This window comes from Dunckerocampus dactyliophorus, chromosome 12 (genome assembly GCF_027744805.1).
Source record: "Dunckerocampus dactyliophorus isolate RoL2022-P2 chromosome 12, RoL_Ddac_1.1, whole genome shotgun sequence".
NCBI lineage: Eukaryota > Metazoa > Chordata > Actinopteri > Syngnathiformes > Syngnathidae > Dunckerocampus > Dunckerocampus dactyliophorus.
The window spans coordinates 9,112,176-9,132,410 of record NC_072830.1 but is presented as its reverse complement, the minus strand read 5'-3'; the positions used below and the strand labels follow the sequence as shown (position 1 = coordinate 9,132,410).

At 43.3% G+C, this 20,235-nt stretch overlaps 3 protein-coding genes and 2 non-coding genes across 10 annotated transcripts; 1 reads left to right on the top strand and 4 right to left on the bottom strand.

The window, feature by feature from the left end:
- Positions 1-1,430: 1,430 nt before the first annotated feature.
- LOC129191527 (S-arrestin-like) lies at positions 1,431-13,168 on the bottom strand. Of its 3 annotated transcripts, XM_054794965.1 has the most exons (16): positions 13,078-13,168; positions 11,107-11,173; positions 9,942-10,002; positions 9,276-9,320; positions 8,998-9,197; positions 8,740-8,799; positions 8,513-8,580; positions 8,144-8,279; positions 7,083-7,167; positions 6,942-7,014; positions 6,650-6,787; positions 6,419-6,496; positions 6,324-6,338; positions 6,189-6,241; positions 5,171-5,180; positions 1,432-5,085 (listed from the first exon to the last, which is right to left on the bottom strand). In XM_054794965.1, exons 2-16 carry the CDS (start codon positions 11,152-11,154, stop codon positions 4,995-4,997), a joined length of 1,161 nt encoding a protein of 386 aa, XP_054650940.1. In that variant the 5' UTR covers positions 11,155-11,173; positions 13,078-13,168; the 3' UTR covers positions 1,432-4,994. The 3 variants fall into 3 exon arrangements, with proteins under 3 accessions (XP_054650941.1, XP_054650940.1, XP_054650942.1); XM_054794966.1 differs by lacking the exon at positions 13,078-13,168 and having other exon boundaries at positions 1,431-5,085; positions 11,107-11,437; XM_054794967.1 differs by lacking the exons at positions 1,432-5,085; positions 5,171-5,180 and having other exon boundaries at positions 5,956-6,241.
- LOC129191529 (collagen alpha-1(X) chain) lies at positions 3,220-5,248 on the top strand. Its single transcript, XM_054794968.1, has one exon. The coding sequence runs from the start codon at positions 3,409-3,411 to the stop codon at positions 4,546-4,548; it is 1,140 nt and encodes a 379-aa protein (XP_054650943.1). The 5' UTR covers positions 3,220-3,408; the 3' UTR covers positions 4,549-5,248.
- A 133-nt stretch (positions 13,169-13,301) lies between the features above and the next one.
- On the bottom strand, positions 13,302-20,117 carry atg16l1 (ATG16 autophagy related 16-like 1 (S. cerevisiae)). 4 transcript variants are annotated; one of them, XM_054794950.1, is made up of 20 exons: positions 19,970-20,117; positions 19,282-19,393; positions 19,052-19,145; positions 18,879-18,984; positions 18,553-18,626; positions 18,411-18,480; positions 18,154-18,335; positions 18,020-18,085; positions 17,861-17,947; positions 17,667-17,726; positions 17,198-17,303; positions 16,977-17,082; positions 16,485-16,555; positions 16,345-16,416; positions 14,868-14,988; positions 14,678-14,783; positions 14,400-14,549; positions 14,281-14,328; positions 13,857-13,958; positions 13,302-13,775 (listed from the first exon to the last, which is right to left on the bottom strand). In XM_054794950.1, exons 2-20 carry the CDS (start codon positions 19,385-19,387, stop codon positions 13,529-13,531), a joined length of 1,974 nt encoding a protein of 657 aa, XP_054650925.1. In that variant the 5' UTR covers positions 19,388-19,393; positions 19,970-20,117; the 3' UTR covers positions 13,302-13,528. The 4 variants fall into 4 exon arrangements, with proteins under 4 accessions (XP_054650925.1, XP_054650926.1, XP_054650927.1 ...); XM_054794951.1 differs by having other exon boundaries at positions 17,198-17,300; XM_054794952.1 differs by having other exon boundaries at positions 13,527-13,780.
- Positions 15,110-15,372, bottom strand: LOC129191768 (small Cajal body-specific RNA 6). The gene has a single exon (XR_008573296.1). It is a non-coding gene; the product is annotated as a small Cajal body-specific RNA 6 (non-coding RNA).
- On the bottom strand, positions 16,641-16,915 carry LOC129191767 (small Cajal body-specific RNA 6). The gene has a single exon (XR_008573295.1). It is a non-coding gene; the product is annotated as a small Cajal body-specific RNA 6 (non-coding RNA).
- Positions 20,118-20,235: the final 118 nt, after the last annotated feature.

Sequence of the window (20,235 nt, the reverse complement as noted above, 5' to 3'; positions counted from 1 at the left end):
ATAATGTTTTTTCCTCCAAGCCTTGAGATTTTGCACTTGAACACACCATAGTTGTGCAAGGTTGTTTTAATATGAGTTACTTTTTTGCCATTCGCTGGTGGTCCCGATGGAAACCCCGCAAAATGCGGATTAGTGGAGCTCCAAGCGTGTTTCGTTGCACTTTTCCTGGTCTGCGATCAGAAATGACCTACTTCGCAGTTTTTGGTCATGCAGCATAGGTCAAGAGTCAAAAACCATCCATGTTCAAGGTCAGGTTGCGAAATTCCGGTCCAATTAAATTCAATGTTCTTTTCTTGCTACTTTTTCATATTGTCCGAGTAATGTAACACCTGCGTGCATTGTTGCTAACAAGGTCACCCCCCACCCCCCTCACCTTGGTCTGGTCGGTCAGTGGGCGGAGTCAAGGTATTTTAAGATATAACAGCCGTGCGGGTTTGGAGTCCCGTCAGCTCCAGAAGACGCGACAAAGACTCGGTGAGTGAGTCATCACGCCATGCTGATGTGTTTAATAGACCATACAGATGAGATATTGGTATTGTTTGTTTTTTTTTCACCGATAACGATAGCGGTGCGCGAGTGATGACCTGCTCCACACAGCAACTTGCTAGGGCAGTGCTGTCTGACATGCTGAATGAGCTCAGTTTATAATTTCACTGATTGCTTCACTTTGTTCTTGCACGGATGTTTGTGCCACATAGAAACGTGCAGCTTTCAAATTGTGTCTTTGCCAGCATTATTTCATTGGATTCTTATTTGTGAATGTATCTGTGACTAACCTGTCTTTCTTATTGACAGTAGGAGAACATGTTAAATTAGCTCACTGTTGGTCATATGATTTATTTTTTTTACTTTTCTTGAGACAAAATGTTTCAAACAAATATGGCACTTTTTCTATAACTTACATTTCACATTACAGTATTTGTCTTATTTTGCACAAACAGTGTTTTATTTGTGAAACACATCCGGCGGCATCATTTTGAAAAAAGTATCATGTTTATTTTATAACATTAGTTTGAGGGAGGAGCTGCTGCTAATATCGGTATCGGTTGATATCGGTATCAGAAATGAAGTGCTGGACAATATCGCTATATCGGTAAGACAGCCAGTACAGAGCTCTCCAGTGTTTTATCACTTCATTATCACATGTTCATATGTTTAATGTGTAATTATCAGGGGTGACAAAAGTAGCACGTTAACTGTGGTAACTCATTTATTTAATTAATTACGTGAATATTTTTAGCGTATTTAACGCATGCACGTCATGTCAAGCCATACCAATGTCATGACGGCAGACGGAAGCATACTGTAGTGCAGGGGTCACCAACGTTTTTCCTTGTGAGAGCTACTTTTACAAAATGAAAATGGCTAAGAGCTACTCATTTTTGTAACATTTATTTTCAGAGCTTATTTTAAACCCAAACAAAGCGAATATGCTTCTTTTACCAGAACATTAACAAAATGCTGGTGTCCACAACTCACATTTTGTATTTCAGAATGCATTTCTTTCTACTGTTCTTTCATTATTAACTGAAAACCTGAATGAAAAGCAGGCTTGTGGGCACCTCATGTGGTCGTGGGGGGCTACCTGGTGCCCATGGGCACCACGTTGGTGACCCCTGCTGTAGTGTCTCCCACACAAAGTCTGACGCTCTTTATTCTGACCTGAACACATCAACAGCAGCGCAATTCCAACACCATATACAGCCATGGAGAAAATGATTAGACCACCCTTGTTTCTTGAGTTTCTTGTTCATTTTAATGCCTGATACAACTAAAGGTACCTTTGTTTGGACAAATACAACGACAACAAAAATAGCTCATAAGAGTTACATTTTTTGGCAGTACAATAATATACCTACTCGTGTAAGAACTTAAGTGATTTTGGTTATTATCAAGAAAACCATGGAAGTTGTTAGATATCAGCTCTTAAATTAAACTCGTATAAGCTATATTTGTTATAATTATATTTATCCAAACAAATGTACCAGGCATTAAAATGGATCAATCAACTGAAGAAACAAGGGTGGGCTAATCATTTTTTCCATAACTGTATGTATAAAACACGTCTCTAATCCTCCACGGAACGAGACTTCCTCATTGTCACGAGACGGCCACGAGATGCATTCGCGGACACTCCGAAAATCACAAGAAAGTCTTAATTATGCCCATATGTGTGGTATAACTAAACAGAAAGACAAAGAAAAACAATAAATGGATATTCTTATCATTAACTAACGTCACTCTTACTGTGGAAGTACAATACATCTACATCACTCTCAAAACGTGAATTCAACGTAAATTACTGTGTGTCTTTGAACGCAACTCTTCATGGCCCATAATAACACGGCTAAAGTGTGATTCAAATGTTTTGCTACTATTAAGAAGACTAGTGTTAGGCAAATCGATTTTCAGACACGTGTAGCTTGAGTTAAATTTTTTACTTCATTTGGAGCTGTTCATACATACAAATGTATATATAATTGTATACTGTCATTTTTCTTTTTGATCATTTATCTTTTTACTCATAAAATACAGTAAAAATTGACATATTTCACACATAGTTGGTAATGGTAATTAATTGGAAAACTGATTAATTTGATTACATTTTCATTTGACAGCCCAAGTAATTACACAAAATGGATATGATATACTTAATAATGATAACCTGCGTCAGTATGTCTACTAATACTCATGTTGCTGTTGTCCACTACACTCTAGTCGTAAAATGACGTGCCTAGAAAGTAAAACATTCACTGATGTTCAAAGCTTTGGAACTTGGATAATCATTTGTATTATTCTGAGTACTACTTCTATGAATAGTGTTGAATGGAAACTGATGGGGTCATCTGGAATAGGCTCCACCCACAGATGGCTGACGTTTGTATGAATTATGACTTTTCAAATCTGTCCAGACCATGGCGACCCCTTGTCATCACTTCCTGTTGACGTTGGTCTTCCTCCCTCTTGTCACGGCAATGCCCGAACCTGAACCTATCTCTCCAGACAACTGGAAGCCACCCTTGGAAATTCCTCCCCCACCTTTCCCTGTGGACGGACGTTTTTTTTCAGAGAACGCAACGGGACCGGCAGGGGGCTCCGTCCAGGCTTACTGCCAGATGCTGCAGGCAGCGGTTCCGCCAGACCAGATCCCCTGGTTCTGTCTGTGCATAAACTGCAAGGGGAAGTCTGGTGCCAAGGGAGACCGTGGTGATCGGGGGCTGCCAGGTGAGGTGGATGTCAGGAAGAAGCAAAGCATAAAATATTCAACTCAATCGGATGTCCTCCACCCAACTCGCCAGGCATGCCGGGTAGTCCTGGAAGACGCGGGTTGGTTGGCTTCAGAGGTCCTCCGGGTTTTGTGGGAAGACCAGGAATCAAAGGTAACGGTTGTGGTGTCACTTGCTGTTGATGTTTGTGTTGCTTGACTTTGTCACCATTATGGAACTCCAGGACAGAAAGGAGACGAGGGCGACAAGGGAAGTCAGGGGCCTCAGGGGTTTGTGGGACCCAAAGGAGGCCGAGGGTTCAAAGGTAGGGGGACGAACACATTTGGGTTGTTCAAGTTTTCTGTTCCTGACCTGTTGTTATGATTCTGCAGGTGAGAAAGGGGAAAGGGGTTTAGAGGGTCTCCCAGGTGAGCCAGGTCCAAAAGGAGATGATGGTGTCTGTCCCGAGGCATGCGATGCCATCCAGGGCCCTGAAGGAATCCCCGGTCTGCCAGGCCCCGCAGGACCAAGGGGTCTTCCTGGCAAACCGGGAGAGACAGGATCAAAAGGTCTTAAGGGTGACACAGGGGATGTGGGTCACCCTGGTGCCCCTGGTTATGATGGTGTCAAAGGAGAACCCGGCCTTCAGGGGGAGTGTAATTGTACGGATGGACTAGATGGTGATTCAGGGCAGAAGGGTGCCAAGGGGGACCAGGGAGACCAGGGTCAGATGGGGCCTCCAGGGGACAGAGGTTTACCAGGGTATAAGGGTGACATGGGGGACACGGGCTACATGGGTCCTCCCGGTCCCTGTATGCCCAGCATCCAGTCTGCTTTTGCCGCACAACTCCAGTACAGTTACCCCCCGCCTAATGCTCCAGTGGTGTTTGGGTATGTCGTTTACAACGTCCAAGGCAGTTATGACCCCACCTCTGGACTCTACACCGCTCCCATCAATGGGACCTACGTTTTCAGCTACCACCTGACAGTCCACGTGCGGCTCCTCAAAGTTGGCCTCTTCCATAATTTTGTGCCAGTTGTCAAGACGACAGATCCAACTGCCTTAGGTACCACCTCCCATTCAGTCGTCCTTCACCTGTCCCGGGGAGACCAGGTCTGGATCCAGGTCAAGGACAACCTGAGCAATGGCATGTTTGCTGGGGCGGAGGCCGCCAGTACCTTCACTGGCTTCCTGCTCCATCCGGACTCCTGCGACATGACGTTGCTGAGAAGCCCCTTACCGGTCCTGACCCCACCGGAGACCGGGTTCAGTTGGGGCGGCGCATTGGGATACAACACGACTGAATATAGTACACCAGCAACCACTACCGGATCCAGTTAGCTTGTAGTTCTACAATAATTCTACTGGGAATGCCCAGTAGAACTATTGTAGAACTCCCTGATGGTGGATTGGTTGTTTCAGACCCAAAGAATGGTTGGGAATAAAACTGGGGACGGATCACCATTGGAACTTTCATTGGTTGTCTTCATCAGGCAGAAGAAGCCAGTTGTCAAGGAATCGTCCAACAGGAAAAACAAACATTTTTTTCTAGCTTGCAACTTCATTTATTACGTTCATGTTGGAGTCGATGAAGAATTTGATGTTCATGCATGAATAATAAACCTCAGCATGTTTTAAGCCAATAAAATCAAGCATTGAAAGGTATTCTGTTCACACAAGTCAACCAATTCAACGACCTTACGGAAGCATAGCATGTAGCACCTAGCGCATAGAGGATGCTCGGAGAACGACACAGCAGGAGTCATCGCGTCGGCTATCTTTGTAGTTCAAGTGTCGCTGGGAGAGTCATCGTCGTCACCAACCACCCCTCTCAGGAAGGATCGTTTAAAGTCCTCAAAGCAGATGTCATCCGACTCACTGCCGTTGAATAATGAGAAGATGGCGTGTTCAAAATGACATTTTGTGTCCGAGATGTATTAGAAAGAAGAAAAAATAAACTCACGTTGCTTTGGCTGAAAGGAAAAAGAAAAAAAACATCAAAGGATATACTGATATCTTTCCGATGTTTTACATTTTCTAAAGCAAACCATGTATGAGAAAACGTAATATTTGTATGAACTTTTTCTCCTTACATTAAACTTTTTTTTGCTAATTTTTCCATTTTTGCTGATGTTTTTTTTTTTATTTACAAATATTTCTTCTCATATTTTACTTTCTCTGAATATTATGACTTTATTCCCATTAAAGCTTGACTTAAGTATTGTAATATTACAACTTTTCCCCACACAGGTTTTCCAAAAAACTGCAACTTTGTTGTTAATAATCATAATATTATGGCTTTGAAAAAAAAACATTTTTTTATTTTAATATTTCAACATCATGCATCTCAAATTACTTCCTTCCACTCATATTACAACTGCATTCTGATAAATTTCTCACTTTTTTCATTAATATTATGACTTTATTCCCGTAATAGTTTGAAGTTATTCTCGCAATATTATAACTTTACTTTTTTCCAGTTTAATTTTCCTCAAATTTCATTCTTTATTTGTTTTTTTTCCTCAGAATATTGTGACTTTAAAAAAAATTAATGTGTTTTTCTTTAATATTTAAACATTACGCATCTAAAATTATTTGAATCCTCTCGTGTTACGACTTTATTCTCATAACATTCCGACTATTCTTCTCGAAAGATGACAGCTTTTTTCTCTTAATATTATGACTTCAATACCATATATATATATATATATATATATAGTAAAGTTTATTTTGTTTGTCATATTAGTACAACTTTAAGAAAAAAAGTTTTTCACATTAGGCATCTAAAATGCATTTTGTTTCTTCATATTTTGGCTTGATTGTCAATTTCATGTAGATGTGTTGATTAACGTGTGTGTGTGTGTGTGTGTGTGTGTGTGTTAATCAGATTGTATTGTGCTGACACAACAACAACAACAGGTAATCAGATTGCTGCTTGTGTGTGATGTCAGCGGTTGTCATGGTGATGAGAGGTGACTTACCTTCTTCTGGTTTAGGATGCATCAGTCGGAAAGGAAGTTCCACACAAACCTCACTGTGGAACACACACGCACACCGTTTACCAGTCATCCACCCATGTTCTTTGTGTGTGTGTGCATGCGTGTGTGCGCGTGTACCTGGATCCCAGAGGTCTGAATGCACACGGGGAAACAGACAAAGAAAAAGCAGTTGAGTGTTGTTGAAGGATGAAATCAGAAAGAAGTGGACTCACCCTGAAGCCATCATCTTCAACACCATCTTGTAAGACACCAACATGCCCTGAAGCTCCTTCAGAACCTCCTGCTTCACTCTGTACACACACACACACACACTTTTATACCCAAATTTGAACAATCCTCTAATGACACAAAATAAATGTACATTTTTACTGTTTTTTGTTGAGTTTGTATGAATTATATTTTTAAAGTGTTCCAACAAGAACCAAAGAGTCTTTATGTCTCACATGCTGGAAGAAGCCAAGTTGGTGTCCTCGTGTTTGAGGCGGCCGTCCAGTGCGATTCCTCTGCGTTCCTTGTTGTGTTCCAGCAGGGGGTACAGCGTGTACTTCTTCTCCAAACTGGACCCGGATGCAACGCAATCACTGGCCACAGCAACACAAAATCACTTCGTACACCAGACATGTACTTACAGTACACACTTGTATACATTCCAGATGTATATAAGATGGAGTTCCTCTTTCAGAAGATGCATTGGCGCTTCATGTTGGTGCATGTGAGGCCAGCCAGGTGACTCACCTCGTTTCCTCTCTGGCCACAGACTTGACATACTTGTCGTTGGAGTAGAGGATGACGTTGGTCACCTGATCCACTGAGGATGCAACACAAATTGACAATGCAGCCGCAGTAACGTGAAGGTGACGACCACGTGTGGCGCACCTGACAAGCTGATGTCCTTCACGTTCCGGTTTGAGGCGTTGGCGATTTCCACATTGGCGTGGACCGGCTCGCCGTGGTAGAAGGTCTGCAGACAAACAGGACGCATTGCTCCAGTTTGAATTTGGTTTAAAAGATATCAACAGTCCATGTTCAAAACCAGACATGTTCAAGACTAGAGACATGTCAAAACCAGAGACATGTTCAAGACCAAACACATGTTCAAGACCCGATACATGTTCGAGACCAGACACATGTTCAAAACCAGCCACATGGTAAAGAGCAGAGACATGTTCAAAACCAGCCACATGGTCAATACGAGACACATGTTAAAAACCAGATACATGTTCAAGACCAGAGATATATTTAGGACCAGAGACATGTTGGAGACCAAAGGCATGGTCATGATCAGAGACATGTCCAATGCCAGAGACATGTTCAGGGCTAAAGACATGTTCAAGTCCAGACACATGTTCAAGACCAGAGACATGTCCAATACCTGAGACATGTTCAGGACTAGTGACAAGACCAGAGACATGTCCAATACCTGAGACATGTTCAGGACTAGTGACAAGACCAGAGACATATTCAGGACCAGACACATGTTCAAGACCAGAGACATGTCCAATACCTGAGACATGTTCAGGACTAGTGACATGTTCAAGACCATGCACATGTTCAAGACCAGAGACATGTTCAAAACCAGATACATGTTCAAGACAAGAGACATGTTTAGGACCCGAGGCATGTTCATAATCAGAGATATGCTCAGGAGCAGAAGCACGTTCAAGACCAAACACACGTTCCAGACCATATACATAATTCAAGATTGGAGAAATGTTCAAGACAAGAGACATGTTCAAGTCCAGACACATGTTCAACACCAGAGACATATTCAGGACGAGAGACATGTTCAAGACAAGACACATGTTCAAGACAAGAGACATGTTCAATACCAGACACATGTTCAAGACCAGCTACATAGTCAATACCAGATACATGTTCAAGATGTCCTTGGCCACATTTATAGGTTGGTGACTCAATGAACGTTCTTGCTTTCTGACCTCTTTGGGCAGACTCAGTTTGACTTGAAGAGGTTTCTCAGACATCAGGAAGTCGAAGGTGGTCTCGGCAACGGGAGCCACCCGATTGTCCCGCGGACTGTACTGGATCTTACGGATGGTGAGACGAACTGAACTCCTGCAGAGAAGACACAATCAGAGAGGCGACAAAAGAATGTGGTGAGGTTTGTCCACAGGACCAGAAAGCAAAGGCCGTGTGGACAAACACGGTTAATACTATAACTGCTTTCTGTGAGTGTCAGGTATGTGTGTGTGTGTGTGTGTGAAAGACATAAAAAAGATCATTGTTAGCGAGCCGGGGCCCCCAAGTTAAATCTTGCTTAAGGCCTCCAGACGTTCAGACGCACTCACTGTTTGTCGATCTTCTCGTCCCGCTTTTCTGCACAGAATGCTTTCACCTCAAACTCCACCGAACATTTCTGGATACAAACACACAAAGCTTCATGGCAGCTTGGCACGGTGGAAGAATAGTTACCACTGCTGCCCCTTGTTTCCAGCTTCAAACATGCTGAACACTCTTCATATGCTGGATGGCTTTTTAAAGTACAACAAAGAAACAGGTGTGACCTTGAACTGACCTTGCCAACATCTGTAGGTGCTGGCTGCAGACTGACAGAATTCGGCAGGTTATCAGGAAACTGCAACACAATTCCAGAAATGATTTATTAAGATTTATGGTATCAACACTGACCCACACTTGGATGCGCTAACTCCGCCCAGACCAAATGTGTGTCCTGTAGGGGGCGCTAAAAATATTTCTTTGTCTTTCGTTGTCAGCATATATACAGTAAAAATACACAAAAACGATTACGGTAATAAACATTTTTCTAAATGACCTCCAGGAAGAATGGGAAGGCGTTGTCGCCCAGTTTTCTTAGCAGCTTCTCCTGGACTTTGGTGTGGGTCAGCTTGTCCCTGTCCTGCAACTCCGGGTACACCTGCCGGGTCACCACAAACAGGTCCCGCCTGAAAGCCACGCCCATCACGTCCATGTCCTGGCGCCCGTATCGAAAGGTACACGACAACATGACGTAGACTGTTAACAAAGTGACAACAGAAGGAATGAGCCGATGCCTTGAAGGTTTGAAAATGAAAACGTAAACTGAAAATGGACCTTGTTTTCCTCTCAGCTGTGAAGGATCGATCACGATGACACCATCTGAAAGAGTCAAGTTGTTTATGCAGACAAGACTGGGGGTGGGCGGATCATATCAATACCAAAGGTACTACAGTATCAGTATGGGATCGATACTAGTGAAATGAAATCTATTTTTCAGGTTTACTTTCACAAATATTTGTGTGTTTTTTGTTGTGTTGTTCAAATATATTGTATGCATATATTGTTATACTGTTTATAAACTTAAGTGATTTCGGGGCAAAAAGTCAAAGGATTTGAATGACAGTCAATAGTAGTTTTTGCTTTTGTCTGCTTATTTTGTCCTATTGACTTTTATTTTGCTTAAACAAAAGGGAAAGATTTTATTTTGTTGATATTTTACATTGTCTTGTATCGTTGTACAATATATATCCATCCATCCAAATACGTTAAAAACTAAAAACTAAAATCTGTTGTCCTGTGTCAAGAAATTAAAGGGAAAAATCACAAAAATATTTTAAAAAATTGTAATTCAAACATTAAAAAACATTTAAAAGTAATTTTAAATTATTGGCATCAGTATCAGCAATGCTGGCCATGTATTAACTTGGTATCGGAATGATATCAAAATGTGCAGTATGGCCCATCCCATGACCAGACAGCCTTGACAGCAGCAGCACTCACCAACAGGATCCACGTGATCACAGTGATCCACAAAGTCCCTGTTGGACATGTAGATGGCCACCTGGAAGAACAGCAGTCGTCTTAGGTGCCATAAATGTCACATTGTTTCACTTACATGTATATTTATTTATTTACACATTACACCGGAACCATGGTAACACTGTGAACCGCAGGGACACTTTAGGTCGGTGGCAACTTCCGGTTGAAGCACCTGAAATTAGTGTTGCCAATTTCGCGAGTTTATCGCTCTATTTAGCGGGTATTCAGACCCCTCTAGTGACTCTATTTTTTAAAGACGTTTCCTTGTGTTATTGGACACTTTTGGAGACTCTCTGACTTCAATCTTAATAGCTCATCCGTCATGGGTGAGCGCGTGGCCTGCGTTTCTCTCTTGAAATGCTAGGGGCGCTGTTTCCGTAGAGTCAACTCAGATACTAATTTATTTGTAAAACGAAGTGGATTATCTTCCAATTCTTGGGGCAAATGTAAGTAATTGTAAACCAGTTGCTATTACACATATTCACCAGAAGAGTGTGCTACTCACGAACCACACTTGAGTCATGTTAATGTGAGCCGTAGAATAAACAGCATAATCTGTTATTCGCTGATCAATTGTGCTAATTTTTAAAAGTTCTCAAATGCCATTTTAATTAAGGTGTTTTTACTCACTTTTTGTCACGACGTTATGCTTTTTCCCTACAGCATTTACAACATCATATGCAAATTAGACGATGATGTCATCTACTGACTTCTCGGACAGCCAATAGCTACTTTTTTTTAAACTGAAAAGTTGTAACAGTGTTAGTTTGTTAGCTTCCTTGGTCGCCAGCAAATTATGGTATTTCATGGGCTTTTGAAATTATATCGGATTCCAGTGGGTTACTATAGTAAGTTGCTTTTCATAAATACTCCATAAATATCAAGTTGTGTGCAGTTGTAACCAAGATCCAAATCATGGTGGCGTCCAAGCACCAAACGACTTGAATTTTCGCAAACAATAGCAGTGAAAAGAAATGTGTTAAAAGTTTACTGAAAGATCCGACACGGAATGAATAAAATGTAAATTAAATTAATCAGACAACTATCTGCTATAGTTCCTGGAGGCAGCACAGACGTCTTTGAGCTCAGGTCCGGAGTGTCTTGTTGCCGTGACAACACAACTTACCGACTTGTCGCGAGACGTTTTCTTGAACACGACTCGTTTAGGACTCATGGTGACTCACCGTACCGACCTGCAAGAGACCCTGTACTTTCAGAACAGAAATTAACAACAATTTTAAACAAAAAAATTTTTTTTTACTGTGTCCAAGACTTTCACTTCTGTAGCATTCTTTTAACACTTTGAAGGTCAAAACATATGGAATCACAGGAGTGCCAAAATTAAAAGGGAAAACGTGCGGAAATACAAAGAGAATCAATAATACAATAATATACAAATGTGGAACTACAAAGAGGATCAATAATAAAAAAAAATACAAATGTAGTCATATTTTTTTTACTATTTTGTCCCTGTTTTTTCTGTATTGTCTTTGTTTTTTTCCAATTTGTCATTGTTTTTCCTGTTTTGTATTTGTCTTTTCCACTTGCGTTTTGTCATTGCATTTGATAATACCATGCAAATGCGGAAAAGTAAACGGGGGAAATTTAAATAAGATAAAATAAGGCATTTACCTCTTAAAGATTGCGCCACAATGCTTCATCCATATCTGCATTCATCAACGCAGATGTAGCCTTTAAAGACTTTAAAGACTTTTTTTAATCAAAACTTTCTATGACATTTTCCACCAACCGAGCAATTGCTCATAATTCTCGTTGAACACCTCTTCTCAATTCGTCCACGTCTACCATATTTAAATTTCCCCGTTTACTTTTGATAAACATGTATTTGCGTCTACTTTCTGTCCGTGACATTATTTCCGGGCTCCCTAGTTTCCATAACTACATAGCCACTGCAAGCAGGAATCGTGTAATCACGGCTGGACTAGTCATCATCCTGGCAGAATGACCCGCCCACTTCTGCATTTGCATGGTATTACCAAATGCAATGACAAAACGCAAGTGGAAAAGACAAATACAAAACAGCAAAAACAACGGCAAATTGTAAAAAACAAAGACAATACAGAAAAAACAAAGACAAAATAGTAAGAAAATATGACTACATTTGTATATATATATATTTTTATTATTGATTCTCTTTGTATTTCCACTTTTGTATATTTTTGTAATATTGATTCTCATTGTATTTCCACACGTATTGCCTTTTAATTTTGGCACTCCTGTGATTCCATACAAACAGTAGCAGCCTAACGGTATTCCATCATCACGGTTCAGTACGTTAAATGATTTTTACAATAAAATATACAAAAGTGCAAATCCAAGTCCAATAAATCAAAGCTTTGAAACGTTTCCCATATTACACCTTTGTGTAAAATGACATTTATTGTAACATTAGGACTTTATTCCCCTCATAAAACTGCAGCATTTTCTAATTTATGCCTTTTACTCACAGAAGCACAACTGCCTTTCTCATAACTTTACTTTTATTCATTTTTGAAGATTTTTCTTTTTGCTACATGTTCTTTCCCACACATCCTGACTTTGTTCTTGTAACATTGTAACATTTTCTCCTAAAATAACTTTAATCTTATTAAATTATCAAAAGAAAAAAAAAAGGAAATCATGTGTAATTGTTGGCAAAGTTTCTTTTTAGAGAAGTTTGAATGATCATTTTATTTGTAGTAAAGCCAAGTGTCTGGTCGAAGTGTAGTATTAGTATTGTTCCCCATCTCTACAGAGCAATGGCACATATTTACATATTTCATGGGGAAGTCCAAGTGTGCCTAAACAGACGTCAAGGGTTCTCAAGCTCTGGTTTCTTGGCACTATAGCTAGCCAGACAGGCCTGCACTGTTATTGGTTTACAGAGTAGATGCATAACATGAGGCACATTTCCTGTCCCCCACTCAAGGTGTACAGTGTAGGCACAGTAGAGAAAAATCTCATGAGGACATGTGCATTACACCCCTCTATTGTACAACATAAGCGCCAAAGGCCAGATAGTGAAGGTTTTCCAAGTTGGTTTCAAATCAAGTTAAAATATGGAATGTTAATATCAATTAGACACAAGCTGACGTACCTGATGATTTAGATGCTGATGAAGACACTTGGACTGCTGATCACCCGGCGCCAGCTGGATTTATAAATGCGCATGCACGCGCGGTAAGCCCGGTCAGCAAGATGGTCATTACAGACGATATACACACACACACACGTACCGTTTTCCACTTTTAAGTGTTTGAGTCGCTCTCCAACAAGCTGGAGCTTTTTATTGGTGTCTTTGCAGTCTGGCACGGGTCAGAGTGGCTTCTTGACATGTTTATTCACGTTGTGTACAAAGTCAACATATTTAGATTTCACACATTCACAGTCTTCCACCTAAATAGTGTCTTTCATGACGACTGCGGGTCCATATGTACATGTAGGTCGGCAGGCATATGCTAGCCGACGAGAGCGTCTCCGGCACACTGAGCCGATAAGACTGCATCGTTCCGACTCAGCAGGCCGACTGCTGACATCAGCGAGTCAGTTCAGCTCGCTGCTCCGTCCCAGTTAGCCGACTGCAATGTTAAAAATAAACCATCTGCTTGGCTTCGGTGCACGGCGCTGACGTGAAGGCGGAGGAAGCTGCAGGGTTTTGGTCCACTTGGAGCACACCGCAGCCTTGAGCGTGGGGTCCTTCTGTTGATCACATGTCGGACCACAAGATGGCCTTGCTGCCCTTCTCCACGCTGCTCACGTACACACCCGATGGCGACCACGACACAGAGTTGATGGCTGAGCTGTCAACAACAACAATTAAAACAAAACAAGGCCGAGTCACCCGATTTCATCAAATTGTGTGACAGGAGTGGTTACTTGTGGTTTCGGTCCAGGGTTCTGTCCACCTTCCCTGTGAGAACATTCCAGATGTACAGCGCTCCATCTGCCGATCCTCCAGCCACAAAGTTTCCATCAGGACTTGTGGGAGTAAAAAAAAAAAAAAAAAAAAGTCAAATGTGCTGATCCTTGTTTTATTGGGGTGTGTTCTCACTTGTAGTGAGATATTAGTATGAGGGAAGAGCTACGACCAATATTGGTATTGGATAAGATAATATTGCATTTCTAAACAGTGTACCTTCAAAAGTTACCCTGCTTTTCACGATGGAAAAGTCAATAGAGTATGTAATGCGCAGTGGGGAGGGGGGGGGACACTGTGCTAAAGCCAACTGACTAGAGACACATCTCCAAGCACAAGAAATCTGACAAAGTCTGACGCGCAAAAGAGCAGAATTCAACCCACCTGAAGGTTACTCGAGTCCAGTCTGCACCGCACTTGAATCCCTGAGCACTTAAGACAAAAAACAAATGTGAGCGTCGCAGTGCAATCACGTCACAGGGCAAAGAGCGCCAAGCACAGACCTGAACGTCTGTCTCACGGCATTCGTGCGCAGGTCTACAATCTTCACCACGTCGTCCCTGGAGCACGTCAGCAGGTCCGTGCGGTCGTGGTTCAGGTCCAAAGACGTCACTCGGCCCAGAAGCTCTAGCTCCCGCACAATGCTTTCTGCTCTGAAACAAGAACACAAACAGAATTTTTAAAAATTTAAGAAAAGTATCCACGAAAACTCCTAGACATTCATTTACTCCCCTTAAAAAGGGGAAAGTGGAGCAGCAGACGGAATAGGAAAAACGCTGACCTGATGTCCCAGAAGCGAACTTTCTTGTCAAAGTGTCCGCTCATGACGCACTGCTCCGTGCACACGATGTCGTTACAGCTGGACCCGGTGAAGACCGTCTTCATGCCTGCACACGGGACACAGATATGGACTCAGCCCAGCCTGCAGGTGGAACTACCCGGAAAGGCGCTCAAAGTGGCAGATTACGTACAGACTTTGCTGCGGAGGTCCCACAGTTTGAGTGTTCTGTCGTAACTTCCAGAGACGATGCGAGCGTTGTCCAACAGGAAACGGGCGGACAGAACCTTCCCGCTGTGTCCAGTTAGGGTGTGCTGGGGAGGCAAAGTGTGCACACAAGTTACGTCCGAGCGCTCTGAGACGAAGAACGCCGCTGTGAGCGTTTGCATCAAGCCTGAGTTCAAGTTGGCCCGCCGATTAGGGCGGAGCTACTATGGTCTCAGCAGAAGAGTGCGATCACCAATCAGATTCCCCCCTGAGCCTGGTGCTCCTCCCTGGTCATTTGTGTTGGATGTTACTCAGCCAGCCTGTGAGCGCTCCCTACAGGCTGCTTGTGATGTCACATCCTGCATGTCAGCAGATCCTGGACCAGCAGTGCACAACTGTGGCATGCTGGGCTGAGCAGGGGCTGCTGGGAGCCAACATGGCTGCTGGAGGGGTTTGTCTGAGGTCAGACCTTTTACTTCTCATCACGGACAACGCCTCAAACAGGAAATAAACACTTGAACAAAGTTATGCATTAGCGCTAATGTTCAAAACAAAAATACTTTTGGATTATCGTAGAATAACGACTCTCAGGGCATTGAATCTTTTGCAACTGGACTGTTCAGGTTGTCTTAAACATTATGGCTCTCATGCGAGAATCAGTTCACGCTCAAAGACTAGATAGGACAGCTCTGGTCTGAGGGGATGGTGCCGGATCCAACCATTTATTCGCTCAAGGTAAAGGAAAAACAACCCAACCAAGTTTCACTCTTGTGGCGCAAAACGACAGTCGTTAAGATAGTGGAGTCGGTGCATTCATTTTTAGACTTCACAACATTTGGTATACTTCAAACTGTCTGCAGTGGAGGAAAGAAAAAAAAAAAAAAAAAAAAGCATTTGTAATCGAGCAGACACACACGTAAGCATTTGCTTTATTAAGAGAATAAATGCTTTGATCCTGCACCATCCCCTCAGAGCTGTCCTATCTAGTCTTTGAGCATGCATTGATGTCGCCTGCTCGGACGAGAGGCAAAATGTCCAAGACAACCTGTACAGTCCAGTTGTGATCGATTCAGTGCCCTGGATAAAAGGACAATATAGATAGCCAAATACTGTATTCATCCCCAAGATAACCAAGGATCTATCCACTGCTACCGAACAAGCCCCTGCAGTAAAGTCCATTTCTATTTTGAGTAGATGATGCAATCTTTAAGGCCACTCTTCCATCCATTTGCAATGCTGATTGTCCTCACTAGGGTCGCGGGGTATGCTGGAGCCTATCACAGCTGACTTATGCGAAAGGCGGGGTACACCCTGGACTGGTCGCCAGCCAATTTTGTTTTCTACATAAATAGGAATTGTATGCTTTACTGGGGAAATGTGTTAACCCTGGAAATAACCTTCACAAAATATATAATGCCTTTTAATATGCATTCAGCGCATCTTTGTACATGTTACTGACTGACCCTCAATCTGTAGTCATCCAAAGTCCAGATGCGGCTGGCAAAGTCATTGGAGGCGGCTAACAGGTACGAGCCCTGCACACACACAAAGAAGTGAAAATGAAAGCGAAAGCAAAAAAGGTAGTGGGTGTGTGCAGACTTACAGCACTGTCGAATTCAATACTGGTGATTCCAGCGTTGCTGCCAGTCAAAGCTCCTTTCGGCTCACAGCGACCTACAAACACATTGGGCATCAACACGCCGACCTCAACTACATCATTCAGCTGGTTTGCAATGTTCTAATATGTCAAATAAATGAAGGTCTCAGGTTGAAAACTTGAGATCAGTCCCCCCATCCCTCCTCTCCCCTACACTCCACTGTGATGGTTCTTGTTGGAAGTAAATGACAAGGAGCTGAGATGGTCTGCACACAGACTCCAAATATGGTGTCACTTCCTGTGTGTGTGTCAGCAGCTCAGAGACCAGCATGTCGTTACTTGTAGCATGCTGGCAGCACGAAGCGCGGGCTGCTGCGGAGCACGGGTCGGGCAGAGCTTTATGGGTAAATCAGACCTTTTACTTCTCATCATTGACCTTCATTGCCTCCCTCACACCTCGAGAAGAAAGAAGCACATGAGCAAAAACTGAGAACCCACCTGAGATCACCTCCCACAGCTTGACCCTGCGGTCCATCCCTCCTGTTGCTAGGACACGTGAGCCAGGGCTGAACTTCACGGCGTTCACCTCACCGTCATGCGCTTCCTGAATGCATACACACAAAAACACTGTGGGTGTTGGATACGAGCCTGCCCCCACTACAGTGCTGAAAATAAATAAATAAAAAATAAAAAATCCAACAAAGGACTTGATTACTTACAAAAACATGCAGGGCAGTGGACGGGACTCTGACGTCTGCACAGGCCCCCAGTGGTGCCTCTGTGTTTTCTGGAGAAGTACTGAAGGAGTTTGCACTTCGCCGTCTGCTAACGACAATAACTCGTATGAATAACTCATCGTTATGAATGCAAGCGCACGCTGTTGTGACCACATGGGCTCTATCCGACTGCTGCTGGTGCCAATATTGGAGATTTTCGATGCAGGCTGATTTACCGTAAACACAATCTTTTTTTTTTTATTATTACCGAAATTAGCCTTATGCGTGAAAATGGTGAACTTAGGATAAAATTACATCAAATTTGCTTAAATAAGCACATTTGATTAATAGGCTGTATTCAACCATGAAACAGCATGATTTAATATTTTTGAAAAACCATGACAGGGTGAAGCTGCAAAATTCGAAGTGCGGCGTCGCAAGGGATTACTGTACACGTCTTCCGGATGCCTACCCAAAGATGTTGGAGATGGAGTCAAGCAGACCACCGGGGGGAGGCTGGGAGATTTTCTTACTGCAACAATTACATTTGATGTCAATGAGTTGTAGAAGCGCTAAAACAAACATATACAAATGATAAAATATCTGATTAAATGTCACTTAAATGCTGGTCAGCTGAGGCAGAGAAAATACCCTTCCACGTCTCACCTGGGAGTTTTGCCAAGCGGCCGGTTGTGTGACGGCTCGCCCCCTCCCTTCCCAGAATCTTCTGCCAGAACTTCAATGTCATCGTCCCTGAGGGCAACAACCCGTCAGAATCCGTGTGATGTCAGAACAGTACAAGCCACAAGTCAAAATTTCACCAACGGGTCAATTGGTAGCGGCTCTTTGGCTGCATCAGCCAGCTCCTTCTGCAGTTTGGCCTGTCTGCGTCTGAGAGGGGGCAAGAAGGGCGCACGTCACTCCTGCTTGTTCCTCTACCAGGTGGAGCGTCTGTGTACCTGCTGTCCTTTTCGTTTTCGGCATTAAGGCGGTTTGCCTCTTGGGCCTTCTCAGCCATCCAGCGAGAGACCAGCTCTTGGTTGTCCTCCGTGGTTTTCCTCAGCTTCTCCTCCAAGGCGCTGAAGGTGATCTGCAGCGCGTCATACTCGTCCTTCAGAGTCTGATTGGCTCGCTCCAGATCCTGCATGAGAAACACTTAATGTCAACTTCCTTTTCACCACAATGCTGGCCCTACCTTCAGGTGCAGTCTTCCTACCTGCAGGCAGTTCTTAAGATCTCGACAGTCTCCTTCAAGGTTGGTGATCTGCTGCTGGTACTCCAGCATCCTGAGACGTGACACGAGAAGGGCAGTTAGCCGCACACATCACCGATCAAACGTGAGGCGAACCGCTACTGACTTGGCCTCGTTGTTCTGGATCTCTTTGTCTTTCTGTTGGATCTGGTTATTGAGCTCAATCACTGTCTGGGCCAGCTGCAGGACAACAGAAGCGTCAGAAACACTCTTAAGACGACCGACAGAAAGTACAGCCACCCTCCCGACTGTGGAGCCCAGAGGGTGTTTTACTTTGAAGGCCAAAGTGCCTGAATGGTTCACAAACATTCAGCACCAGAACACTTCCTGCTCTCAAACATCAAACGCAGCCTGGCAGTGGGGCACACTCAGCATGCATGCACATACTATAACATGGAGACTTCCCACCAGGTTGCACAGAAACTGACTCACCTCTCCTCGCTTTTTGTGCAGTTCCGTCAGCTCCTCCTGGTGCCGTATTCTCATCTCTGCCATCTCCTGCTGGAGCGCATCACTGCGGCTGGTGTCCGTCACCCCACTGAAACACAAACGATGCCTCAGCTTGACGCACACCACGAGTACGCAGACTGTGCTCATGCACTCACGTGGCTTCATGTCCTCGCGTGGCTTCATACTTGTCAACTTGATAACGCTCTGAAAGAACAGCCTGCAGGTCCGATTTTTCCAGCAGGCGGTTATCTGGAAAAACACGGTTCGATCTGAATGAGGTCAAGTCATCTTCCCACCACAATGACGCTCTTTATCACATTTTTATTCTAAAAAGATACTTTGTGTCTATAACAGCGTCAGTGTGACAAGGAGCACTGTCACTCACACTGGTGAACAATCTCCTCAAAGCCGTGTCGCTGCACTCTGTCTCGAAGCTTCAGTTGCTCGCAGATGTGCCTCTTCCATGTGCACGCACCCCTTCTCTGCGCCATGACCGCCTGAAACAAACATAAAATGAGCACCTACATGCAAAACAGCATCTTGCATGGCATACTCCAGATTCTGCCAAAAAAATAGTAAGACGGTGTTGTTCTTAAAAAGGAGTCAAATCACTGCAGTTACTTTGCTAAAAAAAATATGACTTGAAATCACACCATAAGCTTTAGCTGTGACGTCCTGGTTGAGTCACGTGATTTAATTCAATTTAATGACCGCGAAAGAGCATTTAATACAGGTTTACGGCACCGTTTATATCAAGCCAAACACATAAAATGCTTCACTACTAAATCGTTTTGACGGAGTAATTGCTGTCCAGTTCGATGTAGCTTTACAATTTATTGAGCCGCGTTTGCAACTGTCAAGAAGAGCAAATAAACACTTGTGCTGATTCATATAAATAACTTCCTGGCGGATTGATTTTGTTCTATCGATCCATCTATTTAAAAGCGGAGCTCAAAGAGTCGTGACTCAACATGTTAGCATGCTAACGTAGCCGCTAGCTATAGCGATTTGGAGATGACGCAAATGTTTCCAGTTCCAATACTTTATTGAGGTCATAGCCGGTGAATTATTACCTCCCTCGGTAACGGCCTCCTTTCCTATGTGTTACTTGGTCCGTCGAGCTCTAGCTCCTGTGGTCAGCCGACATCATTTTCTTCTCTTGACTCACTTGGCCTCCGCTCCATTTTTGGATCTAGAGGCGTGCTTCTTCCGCAACGTCGCAGGAAAATGACGCCACATCGGTGATTCTCCTTCCGGCCTTTTATAGTCGCTGAGCGAACTTTATCAGTATATACCTGTAGTTGAGAATACTGTATTACGGTAATAAGATTTACACAGC

Excerpts from the sequence above, each read along its gene's own strand:
- LOC129191529 (XM_054794968.1), top strand. The coding sequence starts at position 3,409 with ATGTTTGTGTTGCTTGACTTTGTCACCATTATGGAACTCCAGGACAGA.
- LOC129191527 (XM_054794965.1), bottom strand. The coding sequence starts at position 11,154 with ATGAGTCCTAAACGAGTCGTGTTCAAGAAAACGTCTCGCGACAAGTCG. Across the intron at positions 9,198-9,275 it reads ACAGCTGAGAGGAAAACAAG|TCTACGTCATGTTGTCGTGT; the intron begins GTCCATTTTCAG and ends CTTTGTTAACAG. Across the intron at positions 8,280-8,512 it reads GACGAGAAGATCGACAAACA|GAGTTCAGTTCGTCTCACCA; the intron begins GTGAGTGCGTCT and ends TCTTCTCTGCAG.
- atg16l1 (XM_054794950.1), bottom strand. The coding sequence starts at position 19,387 with ATGGCGCAGAGAAGGGGTGCGTGCACATGGAAGAGGCACATCTGCGAG. Across the intron at positions 14,989-16,344 it reads TGGATGACTACAGATTGAGG|CACACCCTAACTGGACACAG; the intron begins GTCAGTCAGTAA and ends TTGCCTCCCCAG. Across the intron at positions 13,959-14,280 it reads TGGACTCGAGTAACCTTCAG|TCCTGATGGAAACTTTGTGG; the intron begins GTGGGTTGAATT and ends TACTCCCACAAG.